Here is a 27114-nt window from a genome sequence, read left to right on the forward strand (position 1 = left end):
AATTTACTCAAGCTCTCTTGAGTACAGAAATAAAATGTCCTCTCTTGCTGCGTAGGCAAACAAGGAGAATTTTAAAGCAAGGGATATCATTTCTACTCTACGCTGTTGCTCTCATGTCCCTGATAAGCAATATGGTTGTCTAATTTTCACGCCCCATCAGATTTATACAGTATTCAGTACTATACACTCCCAACATTTCTAAAAGGCAAATAAGAATGGACTTACCATAACAGCTGAAGAAAGAGAAGAAGATCAAACCTCTCGCTTGTGGCAATCCCAATATTTAGCTGAAAAGACACTCGCCACCGGGAGATCACGGAAATAAAGTGTTACGTTTAGAGTTTATCAATTGATTTTAAGATTAGTTGCGATTTAATTTAGATCGTTGATTTTCTTTGTATCTTCCTAGTTTTCAATTTCGTTCATCGAGAGACCCAAAATCGCAGAGAAACAGACGCATCCGGACACGCTTTTACGGAAACAAAATGATTACTTCTGAGATTAGTCAGAGGATGCAGAGTGGATATGTTACCTTTAAGTGGTTGCCCATGCTCACTCAACAAAAAGCGTAATTTTTAGTCATATCCACGGACTACAACTTGCTAATCCAGCGATAGTCAGAAAACGGAATATTGCGCACGCTGCGCTCCATGCTTCAGTCGTGCCATCATCGGTGTGATCAATCATAACACTAGATTTTGCGGTAATTAAGGAGTCTACATCGATCCATACTAGAAAAATGATTTCAGAATAATGCAAGATAAGTCAAGATTAACATTTATTTTGGCCAGACAGGAAAAGTAAATAAGTAAACAAGAATCCATGGTACACAACTGATCAGCGTAAAAACATAAAACACAATTGCAAAGCAATATGAAAATAATTTAAAGAGTCATCTTGTCTGACTCATAGTCTACATGTCGTGTATGTGTGTGCCCCAAAGACACTGACACAGCCCCACATGGGGGTTCTGGCTACAGAATTTTCTCCCACTGAAAGCTCTGTTACCCTCGCTTAAATACTCCAGCTAGAACAAAAGGGTTGTAAATATTTGCAACACAAACACCTGGTTTTGGGGGAGTGGATCAGATATATTTGAAGAGACTCCTCAAAAGGAGAACTGAATTCTCATTAGTTTTCAATCTTTCTAATACTACTAGTGACTGCAGTGAAACTGAGACCATTTTACCATTCGCACTGAGACCTTTAAAAAGACATCAAACATGAAAGGGATAAAACAATAGATTTACAAAATACATCATCACTGGTATATCTGGATTTGGTGACTTGAAAACAGGGCAAGGAGAGGGCAAAATGGGGAGGGGGGAGAAATGTTTGTTAGGGTGGTGTCACACAGTTTCTGTGAGATCTTCTCTCAAGATTAGTGACTTTTATTGTTCTATTGCTGGGGTGTGTATCTCAGCTTTTGTCTTAGCACAAAAACCGATCCTTACACTGGCAACTGGACGCCTTCTTTCTTTGCGTGTGCATTTGGGCGGCATTATGCTAATATTTCCACAGAGTGACATAGCTCTGTGAGGGAGAATCCGATCGAGGTGTTTTATCTGGTCTGGATCTGCCTTCTCTTTTATTCCTGCTACAGACGGTGTGATTTCACCAATCCTGTAAGATCATCACAAATCACACTGATCGACACGGATCTGATGAACTTGGGTACGGCATGTGTGTTACTGTACGATGATGACACCTATTGAATCTCAGGCTACGACACACGTTAGTATAGAAGAATAAACGTCATCAGCATGAGCTAGTGCTGAACAAATAGAGCGAGATCAACCGCACTTTGGTCATTGTGGTTTTTATAGGCTACACTAAAGAGAAAGGAAAACATGAAAACGCATCACATGACCCCTTTAATACATTAATACAAATGTAACAACTATTATTATAAACATGATTATACACTCAAGCTTCTATTGTTTGTAAATTAATCTTTCATTAGTCTTTGTCTCCCTCTGCTGGTCCAACACAAACACATTCAGGCTCTATATTCTCTCTGTAACAAAACACACACCTTTTGAGTTTATACTGTGTGTTTATAGAAATAAAATGGTTAATCTGTGAATGAGAAACTGTAATTTGCTGCTGTGAAATCAGGGTTTTTCCTGGGTCAAAAATGGTCTTCGGTGGTGGCTGACAGACATGGTCATCCATACACACACACACACACACACACACACACGCACGCACGCACGGAAAAAAAAAAATACCTTACCCACTTGATCTGCAAGCGCAATACTGACAATAAATTTGAAATAAATTCAAAGAAAGTTTGTAATTTTTGCTTATCTTATTTTGATACCTTGATGTTTGTTTTTGTTCCTCATTTTTACACTATTTACTGATAATTGTTTTGATAATCATATCAATATTAAAAAAATAGTATTAAAAAAAATGAAAAAAAATAGCCTAACAACAAATTTGTTCTGGGTTCAGCTCACTCCAATCTAAACTAAATTATTTTAGGCTATTTATTTTACTACACATTGTCCACATAAATAAGCTGAAAGAAAATAGCTAAAAATAATTCTTACTATCCACTCTTGCTAAAGTGGGTAAGCACACTTGTGTTCTCATTTCAGGTGTTGTTCTGAGTAAATTATTAAACTAATTTGTGAGTTCAGTGTTGGACAGATCAGTTGTTCGAATCGGACATTAGCAGACGCGTTGTGTGTGAATCCCGTCTTTAGAACATCGCGAAAGATTTGTCAACACACAGAAAACACTTCATTACCGGATAGGATTTGTTTCCTGTTTATTTAAAGTATGCTTTATGTCAGCTGGTCAGAGAATCAGTCAATGTTTTTTGAGCGCATTTCACACCCAGCGGTAATTAAAGGAAGACGTCTGATAGCGCCACGCCTGATAGCGCCACATGCAACATGGATTCGGTCTTCCGACCTTTTGATTTTGATTAACGTAATATGTGAAACATTAGAAAGCTAAGTATGCTTATTTTGAAGACAGAGAGCGTGCGAGCGGGGTAGGAGCTCACTAGTCGTTCTCTCGGTCACTCATTTAACCCAAGTGCAGCAGTCATCTGTTCTACATCACTCATAAATCACAATAACTGATCAAATAAGGCTTTGGCGGGACAAAAATTTGTTTTGGCGGCCGCCAAAAAATTTTCAATGTAGGAAAAACCCTGGAAATAAAAGGTGTTTCACTGCCGCCTCATCAGGTCTGTCAGAGGATCGTTGAAATCTAAATGAAGTCTTAATTTATAACAGTGAAGTCACTGCATCTTCAGGCTCTGTTGATTCTGTTGACTGTGAGTCTCTGTAGTGGATCCTTATTCACCATCAGATGAACAGCAGAACATCAGACTCTCCTCTAACACCTAAAATAAAACACACACATAGTCACATATGCAGTATGAGACATTAGGTCTGTCACATCTTTTCATAAGAAAACTGAGCACTAACTAGATAAGCTTTATTAATTCATTCTCAAACATGATAATATAGCTTCTATCTGATGCTCAAAGTCACTTTACAAAATCAAAAGATCATGAAAGGTCACTTTCACACAACGGACAGCTGATACAGAACCAGCAGAAATGATCATTACACTCCACTACACATTTCCTTTTATTTCTAGTGAGTAAAATAGCCATTTGAACTTTAAATGAAAATATGTTGATGGAAACTGTTAAAAACTATTGTTACCTTAGTTTCTCCAGTCTATAATGTGGATCATCCCTCAGATCAGTGAGCAGCTTCACTCCTGAGTCTCCTATATTATTCCCACACAGACTCAGTTCTCTCAGGTGTGAGGGGTTTGATCTCAGAGCTGAAGTCAGAGCAGCACAACTATCATCTGTGACACCACACTTACTCAACCTGTAGAGAACAATGACACACATTAAGTCTATCTCCAAAGCTAAACATGACCACTTAAACAAAATAAATAAATAACATTATGGTGTCAATATGAAATATATATAAATACTAATTAGTTCACGTTGTTAAAATACATCAGTTAGGATTAGAGGAGAGAATAAACAGTTTGTACAGTATAAAAACATTATTTCTGTGGAAAGTCCTATACAACATGGAAACCCAATGTGTGTGTGTGTGTGTGTGTGTGTGTGAGAGAGAGAGAGAGAGAGAGAGAGAGAGAGTGTGTGTGCGTGTGTGTGTGTGTGAGAGAGAGTGTGAGAGAGAGTGTGTGTGAGAGTGTGTGAGAGTGTGTGTGTGTGTGTGAGTGTGTGAGTGTGTGTGTGTGAGTGTGTGTGTGTGTGTGTGTGTGTGTGTGTGTGTGTGTGTGTGTGTGTGTGTGTGTGTGTGTGTGTGTGTGTGTGTGTGTGTGCGACATTTCCATTTCCGGCAATTATTCATGACCTTCCATGAATCGTGTGTGTATGTAAAATAAGAATAAAATTCATGTTCAAATGTCAAATCACAGTATATCTGAACTAATTAATGACAAGGTCTGTGGTTTAATAAAAAATAAATGCTGACACACCAGTGAGACGTCAGATAAAACACTGACCCTAGCAATGGATTAACACACATCAATGGGAGGCAACAATGATTAATAAGTGATTTCCAGGAGCATTTTATTCATTTATAAGTGCAGTTTTGAATGATTACCTGTGTTGTTGTTTGTCAAATACTTCAATGTAACCAATGACTAAAATCAATCAGAACAGTATATACTATATAGACTGTTAACAATAACTAAAGCCATCTTTACACTGCAAAGGTGGAACAGAAGCTGCATCTGAACAGCATAAATGTTCATTTTATAATTTGAGTAACATTAAACCGTCTGTAAATAAACATTTATGCTATTTCAGATGCAGCTTCTGTTCCACCTTTGCCGTGTAAAGATGGCTTTTAAAGACGTCATATTCCGACTACACAGATAAAACAATCTTACAACCATTTATTTATTATTTTAAAGGTGTAATGAACTGGCTTTTTTACTTTTTTATACTGTTGTCTGACGTCAACTTATGACGTTCGCATGGTTTTTACATTCAGAAACATCATAATGAATAAGTAATAGGCTATTTTCTAATAGGCTCTCTGAAGAAACGGTCGGTTTTGATGGCCGTGCCGCACTGAAGACTTGGAAGTAAACGCCCACGAATAGGATTGGATAAGATTTGCATATTTAATGAGCTTCAGCTCCTCTCAGTACATGTGGGAATTGTTTTGAAAGCGTCTGGAGAAACGCTCACAGGACCTGCAAAATATCTTAATCAAACACAAAGATTCATCTCTCATCCACCCGCGATTGATTGGAATGTTGTCGCCTGATCAGTGAATATAACCGTGAACCGTACACACATACACACATGTGCGCGCGCAAGAAAGGAATGTTATTTCACTATTTAAGATAGCCCATCGGCAGGCTGAAAAACACATAGCCCCGGGACGTCAGGCTTTTAAAAAAGTCAAGTCCGAGCCTTAGCCCATAATGTTACAAGTCAGAGTATGATCACGAATCAAGCAATAACACTTCAAATAGAGGATTCTCCAGCCTGTGACTGCGTGCTAAGATATGTAATCAATAGATTTCAAACTATCTGTAACAATGCAAATCCAGTCTCGACCTGTATCTTGTTTACAATTGATTCCGTGGTGAAATGAAGCAAACAAACGCGCAATGTCTTACGCACGTGAGCTGGAACCGGCATGTTTATTGGTCGGTAGCACGACCCGTTTAGCTCCACGAGTCGGTGGGCGGGCTTGAGGCGGTGCTTCTGCATCCTATTACGTCAGTGGTCGACATATTCAGAGAGCTCTCGTTTTCTGGGCCTGGTGTCAATAAAAGCTTTTCTTTGACTAACAAGGACGTTTTCAGCTCTGAAACTTACGGAATATTCTTATATCACGATTAACTTTTATATATCAAAGGCTCAAAGGAAAGTTGATTTCTCAATTCATCACCCCTTTAATGCTTTTTATGCATTAGAAAATGAAGCCTTCATATGATCTTAGCAGCATGATGAGTAAATTATATTAACTGGAATAAACTGAACAGAAAGGGAGCAGAGAATGTGACCAATCGTGAGGCTGTCCATAACTTGGGTCTAGCGCGAGTGTAAGCAAACTTATAAATTTATTCTATTACATAAATATTTTGAAACACATACATACATTAAAACTATTAATAAAATAATTATGAAATATATAAAATAAGTATATGCCAACACTTTTATATGACCTAATAAATAAATATAGACTTTAAGCATTGAAATAAATGATTTTGTGATTTTTTTTATTATTATTTTGTTAATCTGTTATCTTAAATCTTCCTGAAAAAAAGATTAAATATTTTTTTTAAAGTGCAAAAACATCATTCATGCATTAGAGGGTTAAGAATAAATTAAATTATAAAATTCACAGTGTGACGTGTAGGTGACACTCATTTGCAATAACGCCACCGGCCTCGCACTGTTCTCTCACGGCTCTCGCCCGCCCTGCTCGTCACACACAGAGACTCAGTTTCATGTCAGAGTCACATATGATCTTACCCCAGTTCCTCTAGTTTACAGTAAGGATTCTCCAGTACAGCAGAGAGCAGCTTCACTCCTGAATCTTGTAGTTTATTAAATGACAGATCCAGTTCTCTCAGGTGTGAGGGGTTTGATCTCAGAGCTGAAGCCAGAGCAGCACAACCTTCATCTGTGACACCACAACCACTCAACCTGTAGAGAACAATTACACACATTAAGTCCATCTCCAAAGCTAAACATGACCACTTAACCGCTAGGAGTCTGAGCTGTTTTGGGGCCCTTTAGAAGTTTTGACATGCTCTGACATTTGTGCATTTTTCAGCTGCTTATAAACATATTAATGGCAAAAGTGTAATTACACTGTATTCAGCACAAACTGGGCTACCATAATATGTGAGCAACATGTATGTACATGCATGTATTTCTGAGAGAATAATGTTTATGCATAATTTTTGAAAAAACGAAAAAAATTGTTTTAAAATTAAGGCTTCAAAACACACAATATAAATGTTTTCACAAGCCCTTTGATTATTGGGTGTTTTTGTTTAGAGTTTTTGCTTTACACTGATGTGAGAATCATTGAGCCTACTCATTCACATAAAACAATATATTAATTTACATTTTGTAAAACACTTTTTCTTTGCTCAGGCCTTATGCGAGTAGGCGTGAACGAACCATGAATAATAATGTGATCACTCCTGAGAAACAAAGACCTGCATAATAATGAGCTGCATAATAAATGAGCTTTAGGTAGGCCTACTAGATTTTAGGTTTACTAGATAAGTACAGTAACAGTAAAAAAAAAAAATATAGTTTTCTGGGGGGGAAATCTAAATGTTTTTTACTTAAAGGTCCCCTTCTTCACGATTCCATTGTTCAAACTTTAGTTAGTGTGTAATGTTGCTGTTAGAGCATAAATAATACCTGTAAAATTATAAAGCTCAAAGTTCAATGCCAAGCGAGATATTTTATTTAACAGAAGTTCCCTTTCAAAGCCTACAGCGAACGGCTGGCTTGGACTACATCCTGGTACTTCCTTCTTTAATTACGTCAGTAGAGCAGTAGAACAGACTAACCTCCGCCCACAAAGAAACGCGAAAAAGGGGGCGCGGTCTTGTTGCTGTCCGACGTGGAGAAGCGGACGGTCGCATGGAGAAAAGGAACTGTTGCGTTGAGTGTGTTTATTGCCATGTCATCGAGACGCTGTTATTTTCATCCAGGAGTCAAATCACCTTTGTTTGGCTTTCCCAGGGACGCTGTAGAGATTATTGAACGCATACATCTCTCCGTTAAGAGGCGTGACCTTTCCAACGTGCGCTAAACTGCTGTCAAATTACAACACAGGAACCGCATTCACGTGCGCTAAGCTGTGGTCGAATCACAGCACAGGAACCGCTAGCACAATCAGAACTCGTTACGTGTTTCTGAAGGAGGGACTTCATAGCACAAGGAAATCACCAGCCGTTTTTAGGACAGTGGAAACAGCGGTACACAGATAAGTAAATTGTGTGAAAAATACTGTGTTTTTTTACACGCGAAACATGAACACATGTTATATTGCACACTGTAAACACAATCAAAGCTTCAAAAAAACACGAAGAACGGGACCTTTAAAGTTTTTACCTAAAGCAATGTGTAAAAAGTATTGATATTAAAAGTGAATTGTTTGTACCTGATTGTATGTGTTTTTACATAGTATGATTTTTGGAGAATTGTATTGAATCCAATTAGGGTCAATTTGACCCGGATCATAAGGAGTGTAACCAGAAATCGAACAGTGCACGAGGGTTAAAGAAAGCAATTAACATTCTAAAAAACAAACAAAAAAACAACAACATAGGGTATAATATTTAAACATCAATATGAAGCAAAATTCGTTTTAAAAACTTTGATTAAAATTAAGATACAATTTATACAAAACGAAATTCACTGTAAAAAAGGAAATTAATACTCAAATATTTTTTCCATCTTAAGTTCATTTATGTGACGCGTGCAATGCAGCGCTAAGGCTATTGTCTGTTATATTGACTTCTTATAAAATAAGAAGCAACTATATTAAAAACATTGATTAAAATTAAGATACAATTTATACAAAACAAAAGCAGGCCAAATAAATCTTGTCTAAACTTGTCTCAGTTACATCAGGATTTACATTTAAACAGTCTTTTTGCATTTAATATTCACAGATGCTAACTGAGCCTTTTAAACTTAGTCTACCTTACAATGAACTCTCAATCAGCTTTCCATGAGGAGAATTATTCCAGGATTATTACTCAAAGCGATGTATCTGACCCATAGCTTCACTAGTTGTGTTTGTATGAGTTGATGTGTGTGTGGGCGTCGACGCATGGATTGCCTGTATTTGAAAATGAATGAGCGCGTGGCCCGTGGGCGTGGCCGCATTAGCGGGTAATGAGGCAGTAATGAGTTGACTGATATCTCCCACTTTTCACACAGATTACATAAACACAGAATATTTGTTTTCGTTTTGATTTACATGATTTAAAACCTGACATGTCAACGTTTCTTTAGACATTTGTCTCATGTTTGTGTGTCAAGTTCTCACTAAGCTAGAGGTCATTTTCTGAAGAGAATCAGATTAGACATCATTGAGAGAGAGGCTGAAGATCGCGAATCATGTTTGTTTCCCTTATTTTGAAAAAAGCACAACAATTTGTTTTTATTGTGACTGTACACAAAAAATATAAACTTAACAGATTATAATGATGTTTAAAACTTGCCTGAATGATAAAAAAAACGACAGAGTTATTTGAGTCTCTTTGGCACTGATTAGAAAAAAAGCAAGCCAATCACGCCGGCGCGACGGCCAACTCGAGAGGTTTAAACAAAATGAATAAATAACATAATGCTGTCAATATGAAATATATATAAATACTCATTAGTTCACGTTGTTAAAATTAGGGATGCACCAAATCCAGATTTTTGGGGTTCGGCCGAATCCACTGGTTAAGATTTGTCCGAATCCGAATCCGAAACCGAATACCGAATCCTACTCCCATCCTCAAACCATTATCACAGTAAACACATTAAAAAAGTAAACAACGTCCACAGCAGTGTAGGGATGCTACTGACCATTTACCCGTTAACCGAAAGTAAGAACTTTGACGATTAATACTATCAGTTAAACGGTTTAAATGTTTTTAACGCTTTTTTGTTTGTTTTTTTGATGCATGGTTAAGAAATATGCTGTGTATAGCGTTATTTGTTCACTCATGGAGCGTGTCGATATGTGCAACCACAAACCAGATCTCGCAAAATGAAGCAATGGAAAAGCTTACTGTGTTGGACCATTTCGACAGAAAAATACAGCAGCAGTACAAGCTCTGACTGGTGGAAAGCAAATAAAAGGCGATTCCCGAGGCTGGCCACTCTAGCGAGGCGTTATCTCTGTATTTCCGGGACATCAGTGCCATCTGAAGCCTTTCGTAGTGTGGTTTTGGTCAAGTTGACTAAAGTAAACATTGTCGCGTATGTTCTTCTCACCGCTGTTTCCTGATGGTTTATAGAAAAATTACCCCGAGGCATCCTCTGTCGTTTCAAAGAACAGCACAACGGAGAGCGCAGGGGGCAAATGCGGCCCGGGGATGAATTTCAAACGGCCCGCAGCGCGTCTATTAAAATGTATTATATGTGGCCCGCCACGGATCATTTACAAATCATGCAGTTTCACGATGTAACCGCAAGGTGGCAGTACTAAATTTTAGGCCAGGGAAACAGCGCCCAAAGCGTAACGAAACAGCGCGACTTGTGCTCTGCGCAACTCACGCGAGCTCTGACTCTGAACAAATGTGTTTACCAGCTGAGTGTCTCGATCATGCGAAAACTAAACAGCCCGTGAGAAGTGTTCGAGTTCGGCACAGAGGTCTCCGGTACGAGATGCGAATCTCTCAGTGATTTGATTTAATTTCCAGTTAAACAGCGCTGACTTAATCAACAACACTAACGTGCAAATCAACTGAGCCGATTCAAAATACTTTTCAAACAATTAGCATTTCGAATTTATCATGGATTTACTGTAGTAACACTACCTGTAACCATGGTAATTTGTCAGAAATGTAGGTTAATATCTCATTTTATTTAATTTGTAATGTAGACATGTATTAAATGAGTAATAAAGGCCAAATTGCAGACAATTTTTTGTCATAAACTTGCAGTTTTGTGCATTTTAATTTATATGTAGACTAAATACCATTCTATATATATTAGGGGTGTAACGGATCGCAGTTGATCCGTGATCCGTACGGATCACGACCCACGGTTTGGCACGCACGTGACCCGCGGATTTATTGTGCATTTTTTTAAACTTGTGGATTAATCTGAATTGTTTAGCGATCGCAGACTAAAAGACTTTTTCTGCCAATATTGCTTTTTAAGTGATCTCGTTCCTTTAAACTCGATGCTGAGTTTCAGAGAAACATGTGTTCACGTGAATAGGGCATGTTAATCAGTCAACAGTGGCTAGCGAAGAAGTAGAAGAACTTGAAAAGCCTCCCGCATCATTCAAATCGCATGTATGGGAGCATTTTGGCTTCCCCGGAAAATATAATGATGACGGAAGAAGGGTGTGGACAAAACTGTAACAGTATGTAGGCACTGTGGCATGAGAAAGTCGTATGAAAGTGGCGCATACATTGAGCATGGCACCTGCTGACGCCCGTTTCACAGATACTCCGATTGCAGTGCGTCTGCGGTGCGTATTTTTTCCGTACCCTTGTTAACGGATACAGCTTTCACTGCACGCAGCTTCGGTCCGTCAGTCGCTCCAGGAGTGCGTGGCCATACAGCTGTTCTGATCGTTTCCGCACAGAGTGTATTTTTTGATGTGCTGGCGCTCAATTAAAGTGACAGCGCATCCGCATTAAAACAAACATGTATCGATGCGAAAATCTAGTAATTCCACCACAGATGCATATAATGTAACGTCTACTCGGTTTTAAAGTCAACACATGGCTTTTTGCCACGAGTAAAGCAAGGAAAACGGCCTTTAAGTAAACAAGGAGAAATAATGGAGAGCACCTGTCCTTTCTTGGAGGTGGAAAAACAAAGTTCTTTATGACCTGCAGGATTTCTTGTAAAAAGATTTAAAAACGAAAGAAAAGCGTAAGTTAATTTAAAATGTTTGTTATTTTAACATAGTCTATTGTCTGTTTTGCAATTTGCATGAGCAACGTAATATATACATCTAAAGTAGGTATTAGGCTATATAAATACAAAGTTAATGAATTCAATAAAACGTTGTTTAAGTGTAGTGCGTTTAAACATGATATCTATAAAATAGTGTATAGGCCTACAAAGAGAATTGCAATGCTGACAAGTGTGAGAGGTCTACTCTCTCTCCTGAGAATGTTGACATCATAATCTCTTTAAAAAAAAAAAGAAAAAAGAAGAAGCTCAGGCCCATTTTCACGTTTCAGTTTGTTTTTAGTCAAATTTGATTTATTCAGATGGTTATATATTTATTTTATTTTTGTTAACACCAAAAGTTTCTTGTTAACCTATAAACCATATAGGTTATGTAAACACCAAAAGTTTTCATGTAATAAATGGAAAGCAAATAAAAATAGTCTCCTCCCCCTTTTATTCTGATCCGTAGTTCGATCCGAACCGTGAGTTTTGTGATCCGTTGCACCACTAATATATAGATATATGTATTTCTTTTTGCCTTGTGTGCACTGCAAAAATTTTATTTTTGTCTTGTTTCTAAATATAGACTAAATAAGATGTTACTAGATAAGATAAATGACATTAGATATTTTTTCTTGTTTTCTGGAAAATAAAATTAAATTGAAGTGAGTTTTTTTTTTAAAACAAGCAAATATATCTGCCAATGGGGTAAGAAAAATGTTTCTGTTTGGAATCTTTAATGGAGATTTTGGAAGATTATTTTTCTAATCCATTGGCAGATAATTTAGTTTGTTTCAAGCAAAAACTCAATTCATTTAGATTTTTTTCCCCCAGGAATCTGTAATTTTCCTTAGTAAAAGCATCTTGATTTTTAGATATTTGGACTGGAAAAAAGACAGAAATACCAAGTCACAAAAACATGTTTTGTAGGGTGGTTTTACCTTTGGTGATCTAAATAGAGCACTTATTAAATTTAAATAAGAATAGAGTTCTAACTCTGTAATAATATAAAAATTTCACCCATTAAACTTTTTGGTTGATGAAAGTTTTACAGATATTGTTAAATATCTATACATTTCCCGTGTCCTATCTCAAGCTACTCTTCTGTCAGCTCAAGCTTTGTCAAATCTGTCATGTTTCAAAGAAACAAAACATGTCATTATATATATATATATATATATATATATATATATATATATATATATATATATATATATATATATATATATATATATATATATATATATATATATATATGTATGTATGTATGTATGTATGTATGTATGTATGTATGTATGTATGTATGTATGTATGTATGTATGTATGTATATATATATATATATATATATATATATATATATATATATATATATATATATATATATAGGCTAGAAAAGGGACCGGCCCCCGGGTATGTCCACAACATCGAATCCGGCCCCCTTTAAAAAAAGTTTAAAGCATAAACCAATGTCCTTTAGGTTGCACAAGGCTTAAAGAGTTAGTTCACCCAAAAATGAAAATTCTGTCATTAATTACTTACCCTCATGTCGTTCGACACCCGTAAGACCTCCGTTCATCTTCAGAACAGAAATGAAGATATTTTAGTTGAAATCTGATGGCTCTGAAAGGCCTCCATTGGCACAATGGCACGGTTCACTCTCAAGACCCTTAAAAGGTACTAAAGACGTCGTTACAAAGTCCATCTCACTACAGTGGTTCTAAAATAACTTTATGAATCGGCGATAATAGTTTTTGTGCGCAAAAAACTCTAAATAACGACTTACATAGTGATGACGATTTCAAAACAAGGCATCATAAAGCTTCGAAGCGTTATGAATCAGCGAGCCGATTCATGATTCGGATCACGTGTCAAACCGCCAAACTGCTGAAATTTGGCGATTCAAACCACTGAATCGACTCGCTGATTCATAACGCTTCGAAGCTTCATGATGCCTTGTTTTGAAATCGTCATCACTATGTAAGTCTGACAGAAAGTTTTCAAATGACTGCGTAAGTTATTTAATATAGAAATATGAATTGTACCTCACCTTCAGCATTATAATTATTTTACCCGCGCCGGAAAAAGAGAATGAGACGGTGTCGCTGCATGTCATGCCCTAGCTCTCACGGCAGGCACGGGTTTTTATGTGTCGTCAGCATGCGATCGGTTCATGAGATCGGCATTTTTAGAGACTGCCGAACAATCATCCCAAAGCGATTATCGGCCGATAGAGATCGGTTGGCGATCAATCGGAGCACCCCTACACAAAATGACATGCATGTACTTTAAAGAACACATTAACTCAATATTTCAACACTTATTGAACACATTGAAACTTAAATATCACCCTTTGTCACATTTCATCAACTCGTTAGCCTCTACATGTGATTAGCTTTAGCAAACTAGCTCTGGCTTGCACGATATGAACACGGTCTATGCAAACACCAATATCACACACAAAAACACTCTAATAGTTCACTGCAGAGTTTGCAACACTTTTCTTTTTGCATTTCAAGCTAATATTTGAGATATGACTCGCCAAGGAAAGAATATAAAAGGAAAGAGAAGTTAATTTCACGATGCTTTGATGCTCCGTGGGTCCGCGACAGCCTCTATTTACAATCCTCCTCCTCGTCCTCTTCTCACTTCGGCGACAGCTTCTCCAAGTTATCGCATCCACTCAGAAATCCAATTCTTTCGCTATATTTAACTCTTACTGTACACTTTGTCACATATCAGCTTTTAGACATTGTTCTGTTTTTTGTTATAAGTCCGAAATGACAAGGATGCAGCCTCACGCAATGCAAAGTCAATGGAGAGCGTTGAATTGTCCCCCCCCCCGGGTGTGGGTGTAGCCTAAATACGCTCTGTCTCTATGGGATTTCTCCGAGTTTTAATCAGCAATTTTAGGAAAACTGTAAGTTGGATCAGTCTGAAAAGAGTCTTTTTGCTTTCCCTCTCTTACTTTAGTCCGATGCAATCTCCAGTCTTAGATCAAATGAAGTTGTTTAAATGAAGGAATTCTCCCAGAGTTGATCATACAGAAATAACAGGGGCTGATCATGATAAACCAGTCACACCATCCGGGTTTAAGTTTATAGCGTGCAGTGACTAGGCTATATTGACAGAAATGGGAGATTAATAAACATGCAGAAACAATAAAAACATACAGCGTGCAGCTCTTCATTAAGATCTCATGATTGTACAGGCGATCGCATCGCTCAGATAATGTTGCACAATTAAAATAAAACATGACACACACATGTTGTCTAAATAATAATGTGTCTGAATAAACTGTTTTAAAGATTGACGTTTATTGTAAAGCTCAAATAAGTTTAATTTATATATATGATGCCGCCTCTGAGTGTAGATCCGATGGCTGGATTGAGTTTACATTACACTGAGATCACAATGTGTCCTCGACTACCTCTGGACCAGGACACGCTAATCGGATAACATTTGGACAACATCCGGATAATGCCACAGAGGAAGAACTATAACAAGCCATCTCTCCCAACCTTGCACCCTGAACACAGATTTGCTTTCTTTCATACGGGCTCATCTGCTTTTATGTACAATATCTACATATTAATCCTTATTCACTCTGAGTCTTTATGGTAGAGATGATCTTACCCCAGTGTCTCCAGTTTACAGTGAGGATTCTCCAGTACAGCAGAGAGCAGCTTCACTCCTGGGTCTTGTAGTTTATTAAATGACAGACTCAGTTTTCTCAGATGTGAGGGGTTTGATTTCAGAGCTGAAGCCAGAGCAGCACAACCTTCATCTGTGACACTACACCAACTCAACCTGTAGAGAACAATGACACACTCTTCACTCTCTCAGATCAGATCAACAGAGACTTCATTATTATAATGTACAGATCACCATGTTTGATGTTAGTGAGATTTACAATGTTATTTGTGTGTGTGTGTGTGTGTGTGTGTGTGTGTGTGTGTGTGTGTGTGTGTGTGTGTGTGTGTGTGTGTGTGTGTGTGTGTGTGTGTGTGTGTGTGTGTGTGTGTGTGTGTGTGTGTGTGTGTGTGTGTGTGTGTGTGTGTGCGCGAGTGTGTGTTTATATAGCTTATATATATGTAGCTTATATAAAAACTGACATAAATGATCACATTAAATAATATGTAAAGATGATCACAGAAACAAAATGGATGTGATGGTGATTAAGGATGAATTCATCTTGTTCTTCATGTGTTGAAGTCCTGACTGTGCTGAGATTGAGTGTGTTTAAAGTAAAGAGTGTTAAATGTTGATCGTATCACTTTACTGAGGAGCAGCTCATGTGTTCAATCATTTACAGATCAATCACTCGATCACCTCAACTCAAGAAAGAGAGACTGAACACTTGAACACAGAAAAATATTATTTCTTACACTTCATTTAAACAGATGTGATATTACAATTAATGAATGGTAATCATGTCGACTCCCAATTGCAGAGAACGCAGCGCACACACACGAATAAAACTCTATAGTAACCATCTGTGACAAATAAAAACTGCCTAGCAACACCATAGCAACCACCAAGAATACCTTAGCAACTGCCTAGCAACATGTCGACTCCCAATTGCAGAGAACGCAGCACACACACACACACCGAGCAGAGAACGCAGCACACACACACAGAAACACACACACACACACACACAGAGCAAAGAACGCAGCACACACACACAGAGTAGATAACGCAGAACACACGCACACACACACACACACACGGAGCAGAGAACGCAGCTCACACACACACAAACACGGAGCAGAGAATGCAGGGAACTACACTGCCACCAAAATGGTCGCATATGCAACCTTTTGAAATGCCATTGCGACCCTAATTTCTATGGGGTCGCAAATGTATCACTGATTATTTTTGTACCTACCTTGTGTTTTAGGCAATATGCTATGATTTAATATGAGCATTTATTAATACAGAAATGTGTATTTTAAGAATAGTTTTATAACGTGCTCTGAGCATTCAACACAGCAAGTTGGCTTCAACCCCGTGACCCCCGCCCCCTCTCGAAATGGTGTAGGCGAGACGTAGCCTAACGTTGATTTTAAAAAAATATACCTCTCGTGTTGAAATGAAGCGGACAATTGACTCCTATTTTAAGAAGGGAAGTTCAAGTGTAACAGAACCATCACTTGATGTCGATGCGACATGTCAAACGGAGCCTGTGAGTGAGAATGATGAGGCTGAGAAGGATTCGTCAGGGAAAGCACACGCAGGAAAAACAAAACGGACATATGAATTTCGACACCAATGGCTCGAAGAATACCAGTGGTTAAGGTACCAAGACGGAGCAATGCACTGTGTGTAATGTAAATTCTGTGGGCCTTCAATTGCAGGACTGTCCAAATTTGTAACTGCGTCAAAACAATTCAAACACGAATCATTGAAGCTTCACAATGACAGTATGAAGCACGCGAAGTGTAGAGACAGGTACACAGAGCTGCCAACTCTCACGCTTTCGCTGTGTGACACATGGTTGTATGATTATCTATATCTGCAATAGACTGAAGCAGAGGATTTTATAGGATTTAGTTTATCATTAATGGTAGATAATGCCAAAGAGGAAATGCCTTTCACCAAATTTAAATCGCAAATTATTCTACGGGGTGGCCATTAATCCAACATGTGAGGGGGATGTCCTGTGAAGTGGACATGCATTGTTTTTTTTATTGTATCTTTATACAGAAAAGTCAATAGCTGCTGAAAATCTATTATTATATTATTTTATGGATTATATTTATTTTATTTTTCCTTAAGAGTTCAGGAGTCTGCCCATCTGTGCCAACCACAGCATGTTGAAATCCAAAAGAAATTTACTTTGCACTTTATTGTGTACTGTATTTTTTATTGCAGTAAATCTATCCCATACAATGTTAAAGAAAACAAGAAGGCATGTGGTTTAAAAGATGGCAAGTAAAATAAAAAGCACATCTGTATGCAATACAGTTTCATTATTGTTCATTATTATCTAGGGCTGAACGATACATCGAATTTTCATCGTCATCGCGATATGAACTCACGCGATGAACACATCGCAACCGACAGCCTGACACGATGAATAAAGGAAAACAGTTTACATGCGCCAATCTGAGTAACGTATTCTGAACACTTGGATTCCTTCCGCATTGAATTGCATTTTATAAGTCTAGGAATGCGGCCATCAAATCCTGCTTACTAAACATATATTATAAAATATTTAGCTGCCGTCAACGGGGCCAACGGCGCTTGGGCTAGTAAATCAGCGCATAGAAGAATGTAAAGTTGCACGTCAACTAAGCAGGAGCACCGGCGGTGGTCGGCCAAAACACTTTTTTTAGTTTGTGAATGCTGTTTTACGTGAATATTAATGACACGAGTGAAGCACAAAGCTTCATTTACAAAATAAATAATAGGTTTGCAATTAAATGTTACATCGCAGCCATGGAAACATAAGGATTCATGCCGAACGAGAGAGGAAGCTTTGTGTGGTGAGACAAATTTAAGATTGCTTGCGTTTTGCTATCTGGTCACACGATTTTCCTCGAATTTAACAATAGGTTTAGGCTTACTCCATTTTATTCTACTGGACATGGAATCTCTTATTTGTTTCCCCAAATCCTCATTTACATCTTTCACAGGGGATTAAACGTGTCTTCCTTGTTTGATTAATTTAGGAGTAGCCTAGGCTATATTCGCATCATTTACTGTGGTAAAGTAGAAAACGGAGTAGGACAGATACATTTTACTTCAAACTTTACTTTATTTAACACAGTTTGTTCTTGCTATTACACTTGGTCAAGTTTATGTGTATAGCGTAGTTCATACACACCGGAGATTTTTAGTTTCGCTTTCTCTCACAGCGCATAATCAAACAAAGCTTAAGTTCTTGACCCTGCAGAAGATAATTTCGTTCTTCACATTTTACTACAAGTAGCCTTTCAGTTTTGGAACATCAAGAGAAAACATGAAGATATTAGAAAACGATGCTTCTTTCCTGCTCGTGTCTTCCCTTTCAGCGCAAAGAGGCATGACGCACGTCTGTGGGGAAATATAAACGAATTTTTTCTTTAACTACTATTTAACTTATACTATTTATATTTCGATTATTTACAGATATTTATTTAAATGTTTTACATACTGTAGTTTGTTGTTTCACTGACGGAAGTAGGCCTACTAAAATAAACACGCATTTTTGAGCCTTATATATAAATAATATATATATATATATAATTGTATTTATTTTTTCAAAATGTAGGCTATATATATATATATATATATATATATATATATATATATATATATATATATATATATATATATATATATATATATATATATATATATATATATATATATATATATATATATATATGTCAATCTCAATTAAATAGCCTACATTTTGAAAAAAAAAACATAAACGAATAATATATTTAACGAATATATAACGAATTTATATATATAATATTGGCTATATATAAAAAAATATATAGGCGTGCGTGCGTGTAAAGCCGCCACCCCAAACACCGCGGCACTGCACAGTTGCACTGCTGTGTTATATTTCGTTCTCCCTTCTCTTTCTTTAATATGAAATGCTGTTTGAATTTCCAAGATAGAAACGATTTCTTGCCCTGGCTCTGTTCAGTTCTGGCTCCATCTCTACCTCCAGCTCCCGCTGCTCCTCTTCCGACTCCATTGTGACTGATCACGCAAACCATGCATTTTTTCGTTTTCATATTGGGGCGTTCTGAGAAATACATTGAGTTGCCTTAATTTATTTAGAGAGTAAATAAACTCATGAAACAGAGAAGTATGGTTAATGTAATCCATTGATTTCAACAATGTAACTGTAATCTAAATATCAACTATTTAAATTGTAACTGTAACGGAATACAGTTACTCATAATATGTATTCTGAATACGTAATGCCGGTACGTGTATTCCGTTACTGCCCAACACTGAACACGACCTATTAAAGCACTAAGACATGGGAACAGTATCGCTAACATTCACATTTGAATATTTATCGCAAGTCATATCGTCATCGCAATATTAAACAATGTTATCGCACATCGCAGCTTTTCCTCATATCGTGCAGCCCTATTATTATCCAGAGTGGCTTACTATAAATAATTTGTGCGACCAAATCATGTTTTGCGCCAGTAACTGAAAAAGTTAGTAGCGCAAGTGCCACCAGTGGAAAAGGTTAGTGTAGTTCCCTGGAATGCAGTGCACACACACACACACATGGAGCAGATAACGCCGCACACACACACACGGAGCAGAGAACGCCGCACACACACACACACACACAGAGCACAGAACGCAGCACACACACACACACAGCAGAGAACGCAGCACACACACACACACACACACACACACACACAGAGCAAAGAACGCAGCACACACACACACACACACACACACACAGAGCAGAGAACGCAGCACACACACACACAGAGCAGAGAACGCAGCACACACACACACACACAGAGCAGAGAACGCAGCACACACACACACACACGGAGCAGAGAACACAGCCCCCACACACACACACGGAGCAGAGAACACAGCACACACACACACACTGCGCAGTTTTTTCGAAGCTGTTTTCGGCTCATATTTTCTTTTTTCTATTTCATTGATATTTTCAAAAAATACGAACATCAATAAATAAACAACAGATAAAATAATCTCCTTATTTATTGCATTATCATTATTTTTCTGTAACTCTGACTACATGTGCTGGAATAACTGAGAAATAATATTTCATAAAAACCTTTGGTAGCGCTTTAGATTACGGCCCGGAAAGTACTGCCTAAGTAAAGAGTATTGACAGCATAATTTTCGGTAATTATAGTGTAAATATAAAGTAAGTATGTGTAGGTATAAGGGAACAATATGTAATATTGGGGGAATAAAGGGGTAACTATCAGGAAAATTAACACATTACTTATACTGTAAGTATTTTTTAATTAAGGGGTAATTATCCATGTAGTTACAGGGTAAGTATGAATCTGCGGGTTGTAAATTAAAGTGGTGTTTGTTCCCCTCTTGTTTCGTATAGTTACAGGGTAAGTATGAATCTGCGGGCTGTAAATTAAAGTGGTGTTTGTTCCCCTCTTGTTTCGTATAGTTACAGGGTAAGTATGAATCTGCAGGTTGTAAATTAAAGTGGAGTTTGTTCCCCTCTTGTTTCGTATAGTTACAGGGTAAGTATGAATCTGCGGGCTGTAAATTAAAGTGGTTCTTGTTCTCCTCTTGTTTCATGTAGTTACAGGGTAAGTACAATAAAAACACGTACACAATCTGATATTACTCGGAAACCTTTATTTAAAAAACAAGTTTTTTAAAACAGATTTACATTTATTTGTTTCTCTTGCATGGCTTTATCCTCATCTAGTTCCTCTACTTTATTGTCCTTGCCACAGATGAATCTTAAGAAGGATGTCTCTAGCTATTCTGTATTATGTATCAGCTACACTGAAAATACAGTTCACGCAGAAATGTCCTCACCGTTTACTCGTCTTTCACCCTCATGCCATCCGAGATGTACATACAACTTTATTTCTTCATATGAACACAGAAAAATAAATAATCTCTGCTAATGAAAACTCATTTGGGTTCCTAAAAGTTCAAGCATCAAACAGCACATACAGCAATAACTACAGTAATCCATACGACCCCAATGGATGAATCAATGTCTTCTGAAGTGAAATGATAAGTGTTTGTAAGAAAAATAACAATATTTAAATTTTTTTAAACTGTAGACTATCGCTTCCGACCAGCAGTTCTCACGTGTGTTTCAGATTAAACGCGCGCGAGACCGTCATGAAAGCTTGAAGCTTCTTTACTCATGCACGCGCTGGTAACAGCTGATCGGAGGCGAAAAGATTAGTAAATTATGAGAGCATTTCTTGGTGTACTTTTTATTTTAATAAATAATAATACAAAATATCAAAAGACATGGGATTCATCTTAAGATCCATCAGTGGAAATAATGATAAAGAAGAAGAGGAAGACAAGCAAGAGAAACAAAAAAAGGCATTATTTGAAATGGAAAGTTTATTTAAAAAAAAAAAAAATGAATACGAAGTGTCACATCTATTTTGGATTAAGTTGTTTTTCAAATAAATATTTCCAAGTGATATCCGATTTTGTATGTGTTGTTTATTGTACTTACCCTGTAACTACATGGATAATTACCCCTTAATTAAAAAATACTTACAGTATAAATAATGTGTTAATTTTCCTGATAGTTACCCCTTTATTCCCCCACTATTACATATTGTTCCCTTATACCTACACATACTTGCTTTATAGTTACACTATAATTACCGAAAATTATGCTGTAAATTCTCTTTACTTACACAGTACTTTCCGGGCCGTAATCTAAAGCGTTACTAAACCTTTAATATTGCCAAAAAAGTGACACCAGTGACAAAACAATGGCACCATTTTGTTACTTTATGAATAAATGAAATTATTAAATTCTCTGAAACACTAATTTGGTCCCACTAATGTATTAACATTTATATTAAATTAAAAAAATCTTTACATACATAACTCATATTTGTTATTAAAGCATTAATTTTTCATGTTTAAGTGAGAATTGTTATAATGTTTTAGCAGTGATGATTGTTCTCAGTGTTACTTACTGAGCTGACGTAGTTGCTGTAACCACAGGCAGCAGCTTCTGAAGAACTTCATCTGCTGTGTTTACTGAGTCACTGTTTGAACATAAAACAATAAGTTCATTATTAATGATGATAATAATTAATATCAGAGGTAAATAATACATTAAATACCCTCAAATATTGTTTTAATTAAACTGGTTTATAACGGACACAGATCTGTTGTTTCTTTCTCTGGTCAGTGTTACTGTGTCCGGTCTATTAGTCTGCATTTACACTACAACACTCAGTGCTCAGATCTATGATGACATCAGATTTACTGTCCCGTCCGTTGCTATGGTGATCACTGTGTCAATCATCACAATCTCAGGAGTGACTCAGATCAATAGTTTAGCGGATTCACTCCCATAATCAGACATCCCAGCTCTCCGGGAAGTTCCAGGAGTCTCCCTCATATTGATATTGGGAGCGTCTCAAACGGACGGCTGCATCCTAGAGAGGTTGTGTCTTTCCTAGTCCAGTCCTTCTGAGGCTTGTAGACTCCAGTCCTCCTCAGCATTAAACACTAGGAGACGCTCTAGTAAGTGCTCATGGCTACGGCACACGTGTTCGCGCCCCCACGGTCACGCCACCAAAATACCGTTCAAACTTAATTTTGGAAAAATACTTTGTATTAAAGATCTTTATATTAACTGGCTTTTCTATGAATGCAATGCAGTGAATGACAGCCGTCTGTGTCTCCAGTGGCTCATTATTGGCAGTTTAGTGTTGAGTGATTCATTTCACGAAAACAAAAGATAACGTGTGCCTTCATCTCTGAAAACATTATTTGTGTCTTACATTTCATAATGAACTCAGATAAGCTCAGCTCGTTCTCCAGCAGGTCTTTTTCATGAATGTGTATGTGTGCAAAGGATTGTGGGTGATTGAGCTGAATTAAAGATGTGAAACGAAGGCTGCCGTCAAAGGATCCTTCAAACTGAGATGGCCTTCAGAGGCGCTTGATGACGTGGCCGTCGAGATATGCAGCCTTACTAGGACACAGCCTCCGTTTGAGAAACACCCGCAAATTATGTTCAATATCCCAGAAATCAATCTGTGCCCCGTGATTTAAACACCTCTGATCTCTGTGTTTCTCTGTTCATAATGTTTTAGACTGTAATGATTGAACTCAGTGTTACTTACTGATCAGTTTCTTCTCCAATTAATCTCCTCAGGTCAAACTTCTGCATCATCTGCTCTGAGGACAACAACACAAAAACTAAAGCTGACCACTGAGATGAGGAGAGTTTCACAGCACGTAATCCTCCACGGCTCATATGAGGTTGAGCTTCGTTCACTAGTGAAAGATCACCCAGTTCATTCAGACAGTGAAACAGATTGATGTATTTATCTGGAGAGGGATTCTCACTGATCTTTTCTTTAATATAGTCGACTGTTTTCTCATTGTTGTGAGAGCTGTTTCCTGTCTGTATCTTTAGTTCTTGTAAGAGACTCTGATTAGACTTCACTGACAGACCCAGAAGGAAACGAAGGAAAAGGTCCAGATGCCCATTTTTACTGTCTAAAGCCTCATCCACAGCTCTCTGATGGAGATCAGATAGTGAAGCCGTGTCTCCATTAGTTGGTTTGGTAATCTGGTCAAACACATTGATGTTATTGTTTATAAAGGAGAGATGCACATATAGAGCCGCTAGATGTTCCTGAATGCTCAGATGAACAAAGCAGAAGACTTTCCCCTGATACAAGCCCAACTCCTCTCTGAAGATCTGAGTGCACAATCCTGAGTACACTGATGCTTCTGTCACATCAATGTCACACTCTCTCAGGTCTTCCTCATAGAAGATCAGGTTTCCTTTCACAAGCTGCTGATACGCCAGTTTTCCCAGTTTGACAATCATGTCTTCATCTTTCACTTTCTTTTCGTAGTCCTTCTCATGTTTGATGTCGTTCTGAAGGAGCAGGAAGTGTGTGTACATTTGAGTGAGAGTCTTGGGAATCTCTCCAGTCTCTGCTTCACTCAACATCTTCTCCAGAACAGTGGCTGAGATCCAGCAGAAAACTGGGATGTGACACATAATAAAAAGGCTCCTTGATGACTTCAGGTGTGAGATGATCCTGTCGGCCAGACTCCGATCAATGATTCTCTTCCTGAAGTATTCCTCCTTCTGTTGGTCACTAAAGCCTCGTACCTCTGTCACTCGATGGACACACTCAGAGGGGACTAGATCAGCTGCTGCGGGTCTGGAGGTGATCCAGATGAGAGCAGAGGGAAGCAGATTCCCCGCAATGAGGTTTGTCAACAGCTCGTCCACTGAGGCTGATTCAGTCACATCACACAACCTCACATCGCTCTGAAAATCCAGAGACAGACGACACTCATCCAGACCATCAAAGATGAACGACACTTTATACTTATCACTGGATATTTCCATTTCTTTGGTTTCAGGGAAAAAGAAATGAAGAAGATCTGAAAGACTGAGTGTTTTGTCCTTCATCAAGTTGAGCTCTCTGAAAGGAAGTGGAAATATGAGCTGGACGTCCTGATTCTGTTTCCCTTCAGCCCAGTCCAGGATGAACTTCTGCACAGAGACTGTTTTTCCAATGCCAGCGACTCCCTTTGTCAGCACAGTTCTGATGGGTTTGTCTTGTCCAGGTAAAGGTCTAAAGATGTCACTGCATTTGATCGGTGTGTCCTCTGTTTCTGCTTTCCTGGACTGTGTCTCAATCTGTCTCACCTCATGCTCATTATTGATCTCTCCTCTTTCACTCTCTGTGATGTAGAGCTCTGTGTAGATCTCATTCAGGAGTGTTGGGTTTCCCTTCTTTGATATTCCCTCACACAAACACTCAAACTTCTTCCTCAGATTTGATCTCAATGTGTCGAGGACTTCAGCAGGTTTAGAGTCATGGCTGTAAGATTAAAATACCACATTATTACACAAGTTAGAGAAGTAAATAGCCATAGATCACAAAATGGATGATTTGTTTGTTGTATTATGGGACACAGAACATCATATGGTTTCTGAAATGTTTCAATCATTAATCATGTGTTTGAGTTAAGTGTGATGTCACTGCAGCTCCTAAAATTAAACAACAACAAAAGTCCCACATTTTACCTGAAACCAGGACACATGCTTTCATTAAAGTCTTGTGGTTCAATCACAGGCATTTTTTTCTTCTTTTTTTCCTTTTTTTTAGCTCGTCTGGATTGAAGCTTTGATCTTAAATCAGAATGAAGAGGGTAAAGAATCAGACACACTGATATTGATGTAATTGTGTCATTAACTGAGTAACAGACCAACAGCTTTTACAGTGTGTGAATGTATTAACAACACAATACATAGAGCTTTTCACAAGAGCACAATGATCATCATTAACCCTCTCGAGTCGGCGGTTGCGCCGGCACGATCGGCTCTCTTTTTTTCTTATCAGTGCCAAAGAGACTCAAATAACTCTGTCGTTGTTTATCATTCAGGCAAGTGTTATACATCATTTTAATCGGTTAAGTTTCTATTTTTTTTGTGTACAGTCACAATAAAAATCAAAATGTTTTGCTTTTTTTTTTAAACAATGTAAACCAAATCGAAAACAAATATTCTGTGTTTATGTAATCTAGTTGAAAAGCGATACATATCGGTCACCCGCAATCCACTTCATTATCCGCTAATGCGACCACGCCCACAGATCGCTCTATTGAGATTCAAATACTGACGATCCCCGCATCAATGCCCACATTAACACATACAAACACATGTGAAGCGCTGTAACGTTACTTCAGATACATCACTTTGAGACACGTTTGAGCAATAATCCTGGATTTATTCTCCTCATGCAAAGCTGTTCATTTCTAAGAAAGGACTCTGCCACTGATTTTAAGGTCAGTTCATTCTGTTAGCATCTGTGAATCACCCAAGATGGCGGCGCGAGTAGATTGCGAGGCAATTTTGCGTTATTTTTCTTGCTCATCTCGGGTCTGTTCGTGCAGAACAGTTGTGCCTTAACATCGTACACCCATGGTGAGATTTTGGATATTGGTTTGCGAATTTCCGACAGTTTTATGGACAATCTTCGGCTCCTTTCTGAGATCGCTAGGACACCCGAGGCTATGCACTCTACCCGGCCGGGCGGAAGTGCGCGCAGGCGGCGTCGAGACCGTAAACAAAGGCGGGGGAAGCGCGGAGGACTGAGAGCTAAGGCTAAAGCTAACACCACACCGGCTCTCTTTACCCAGCATTTTCCTGCCAATGTACAGTCGCTAGTGAACAAAATGGAGGAGATTCGACTCAGCATCACACACAGCAAGAAACTTTTGAACTGTAACGTCCTAATCTTCACGGAAACCTGGTTAAACAGCGGAATACCGGACACGGCTATTGAGCTAGTGGGATGCCACACGCTCCGGGCGGATAGAACATTAGATGGCTCCGGTAAGACAAGAGGTGGTGGATTGTGCATTTACATTAACAAAGCTTGGTGCACAAACTCTGCTATTGTTGGAAGTCATTGTTCAGCTAACCTTGAGTTTCTCATGGTTAAATGTAGACCGTTTTATCTACCGCGGGAGTTCACTTCCACCATTATAACTGCAGCCTATATTCCCCCGGATGCTGATGCCAAGCTTGCTATGAAAGAACTTCACGCAGCCATCAGTAAACAACAGACTGATCACCCGGAAGCTGCTTTTATTGTTGCAGGTGACTTTAATCATTCAAACTTAAAGTCAGTGCTACCCAAGTTTCACCAGCATGTTTCCTGCCACACCAGAGGAAACAAAACCTTAGACCATGTTTACACAAACATGGCTGACGCTTACGTTGCGACACCCCTCCCCCACCTGGGAC

At 38.2% G+C, this 27114-nt stretch overlaps 1 protein-coding gene across 5 annotated transcripts in view; it reads right to left on the bottom strand.

Annotated features, from left to right (window-relative positions):
- Nucleotides 1–761: 761 nt before the first annotated feature.
- The window catches only part of LOC307130041 (NLR family CARD domain-containing protein 3-like), a 43218-nt gene continuing 16865 nt past the window's right edge, over nucleotides 762–27114 (bottom strand). For 4 of the 5 annotated variants that reach the window (XM_079822900.1, XM_079822898.1, XM_079822899.1 and 1 more), the window contains exons 4-10: nucleotides 25390–25494; nucleotides 23456–25183; nucleotides 22295–22366; nucleotides 15270–15443; nucleotides 6509–6682; nucleotides 3690–3863; nucleotides 762–3361 (exon numbers count right to left, since the gene is read on the bottom strand). In XM_079822900.1, the coding sequence (XP_079679026.1) occupies nucleotides 3355–3361; nucleotides 3690–3863; nucleotides 6509–6682; nucleotides 15270–15443; nucleotides 22295–22366; nucleotides 23456–25183; nucleotides 25390–25494 (2434 nt within the window). In that variant the 3' untranslated portion in view covers nucleotides 762–3354. The remainder of the gene's footprint in view (nucleotides 3362–3689; nucleotides 3864–6508; nucleotides 6683–15269; nucleotides 15444–22294; nucleotides 22367–23455; nucleotides 25184–25389; nucleotides 25495–27114) is intronic. The other variant, XM_079822901.1, reaches the window with a different exon arrangement.

Source organism: Gobio gobio (genome assembly GCF_949357685.1).
Source record: "Gobio gobio genome assembly, chromosome: 8".
In the NCBI taxonomy this organism is placed as follows: domain Eukaryota; kingdom Metazoa; phylum Chordata; class Actinopteri; order Cypriniformes; family Gobionidae; genus Gobio; species Gobio gobio.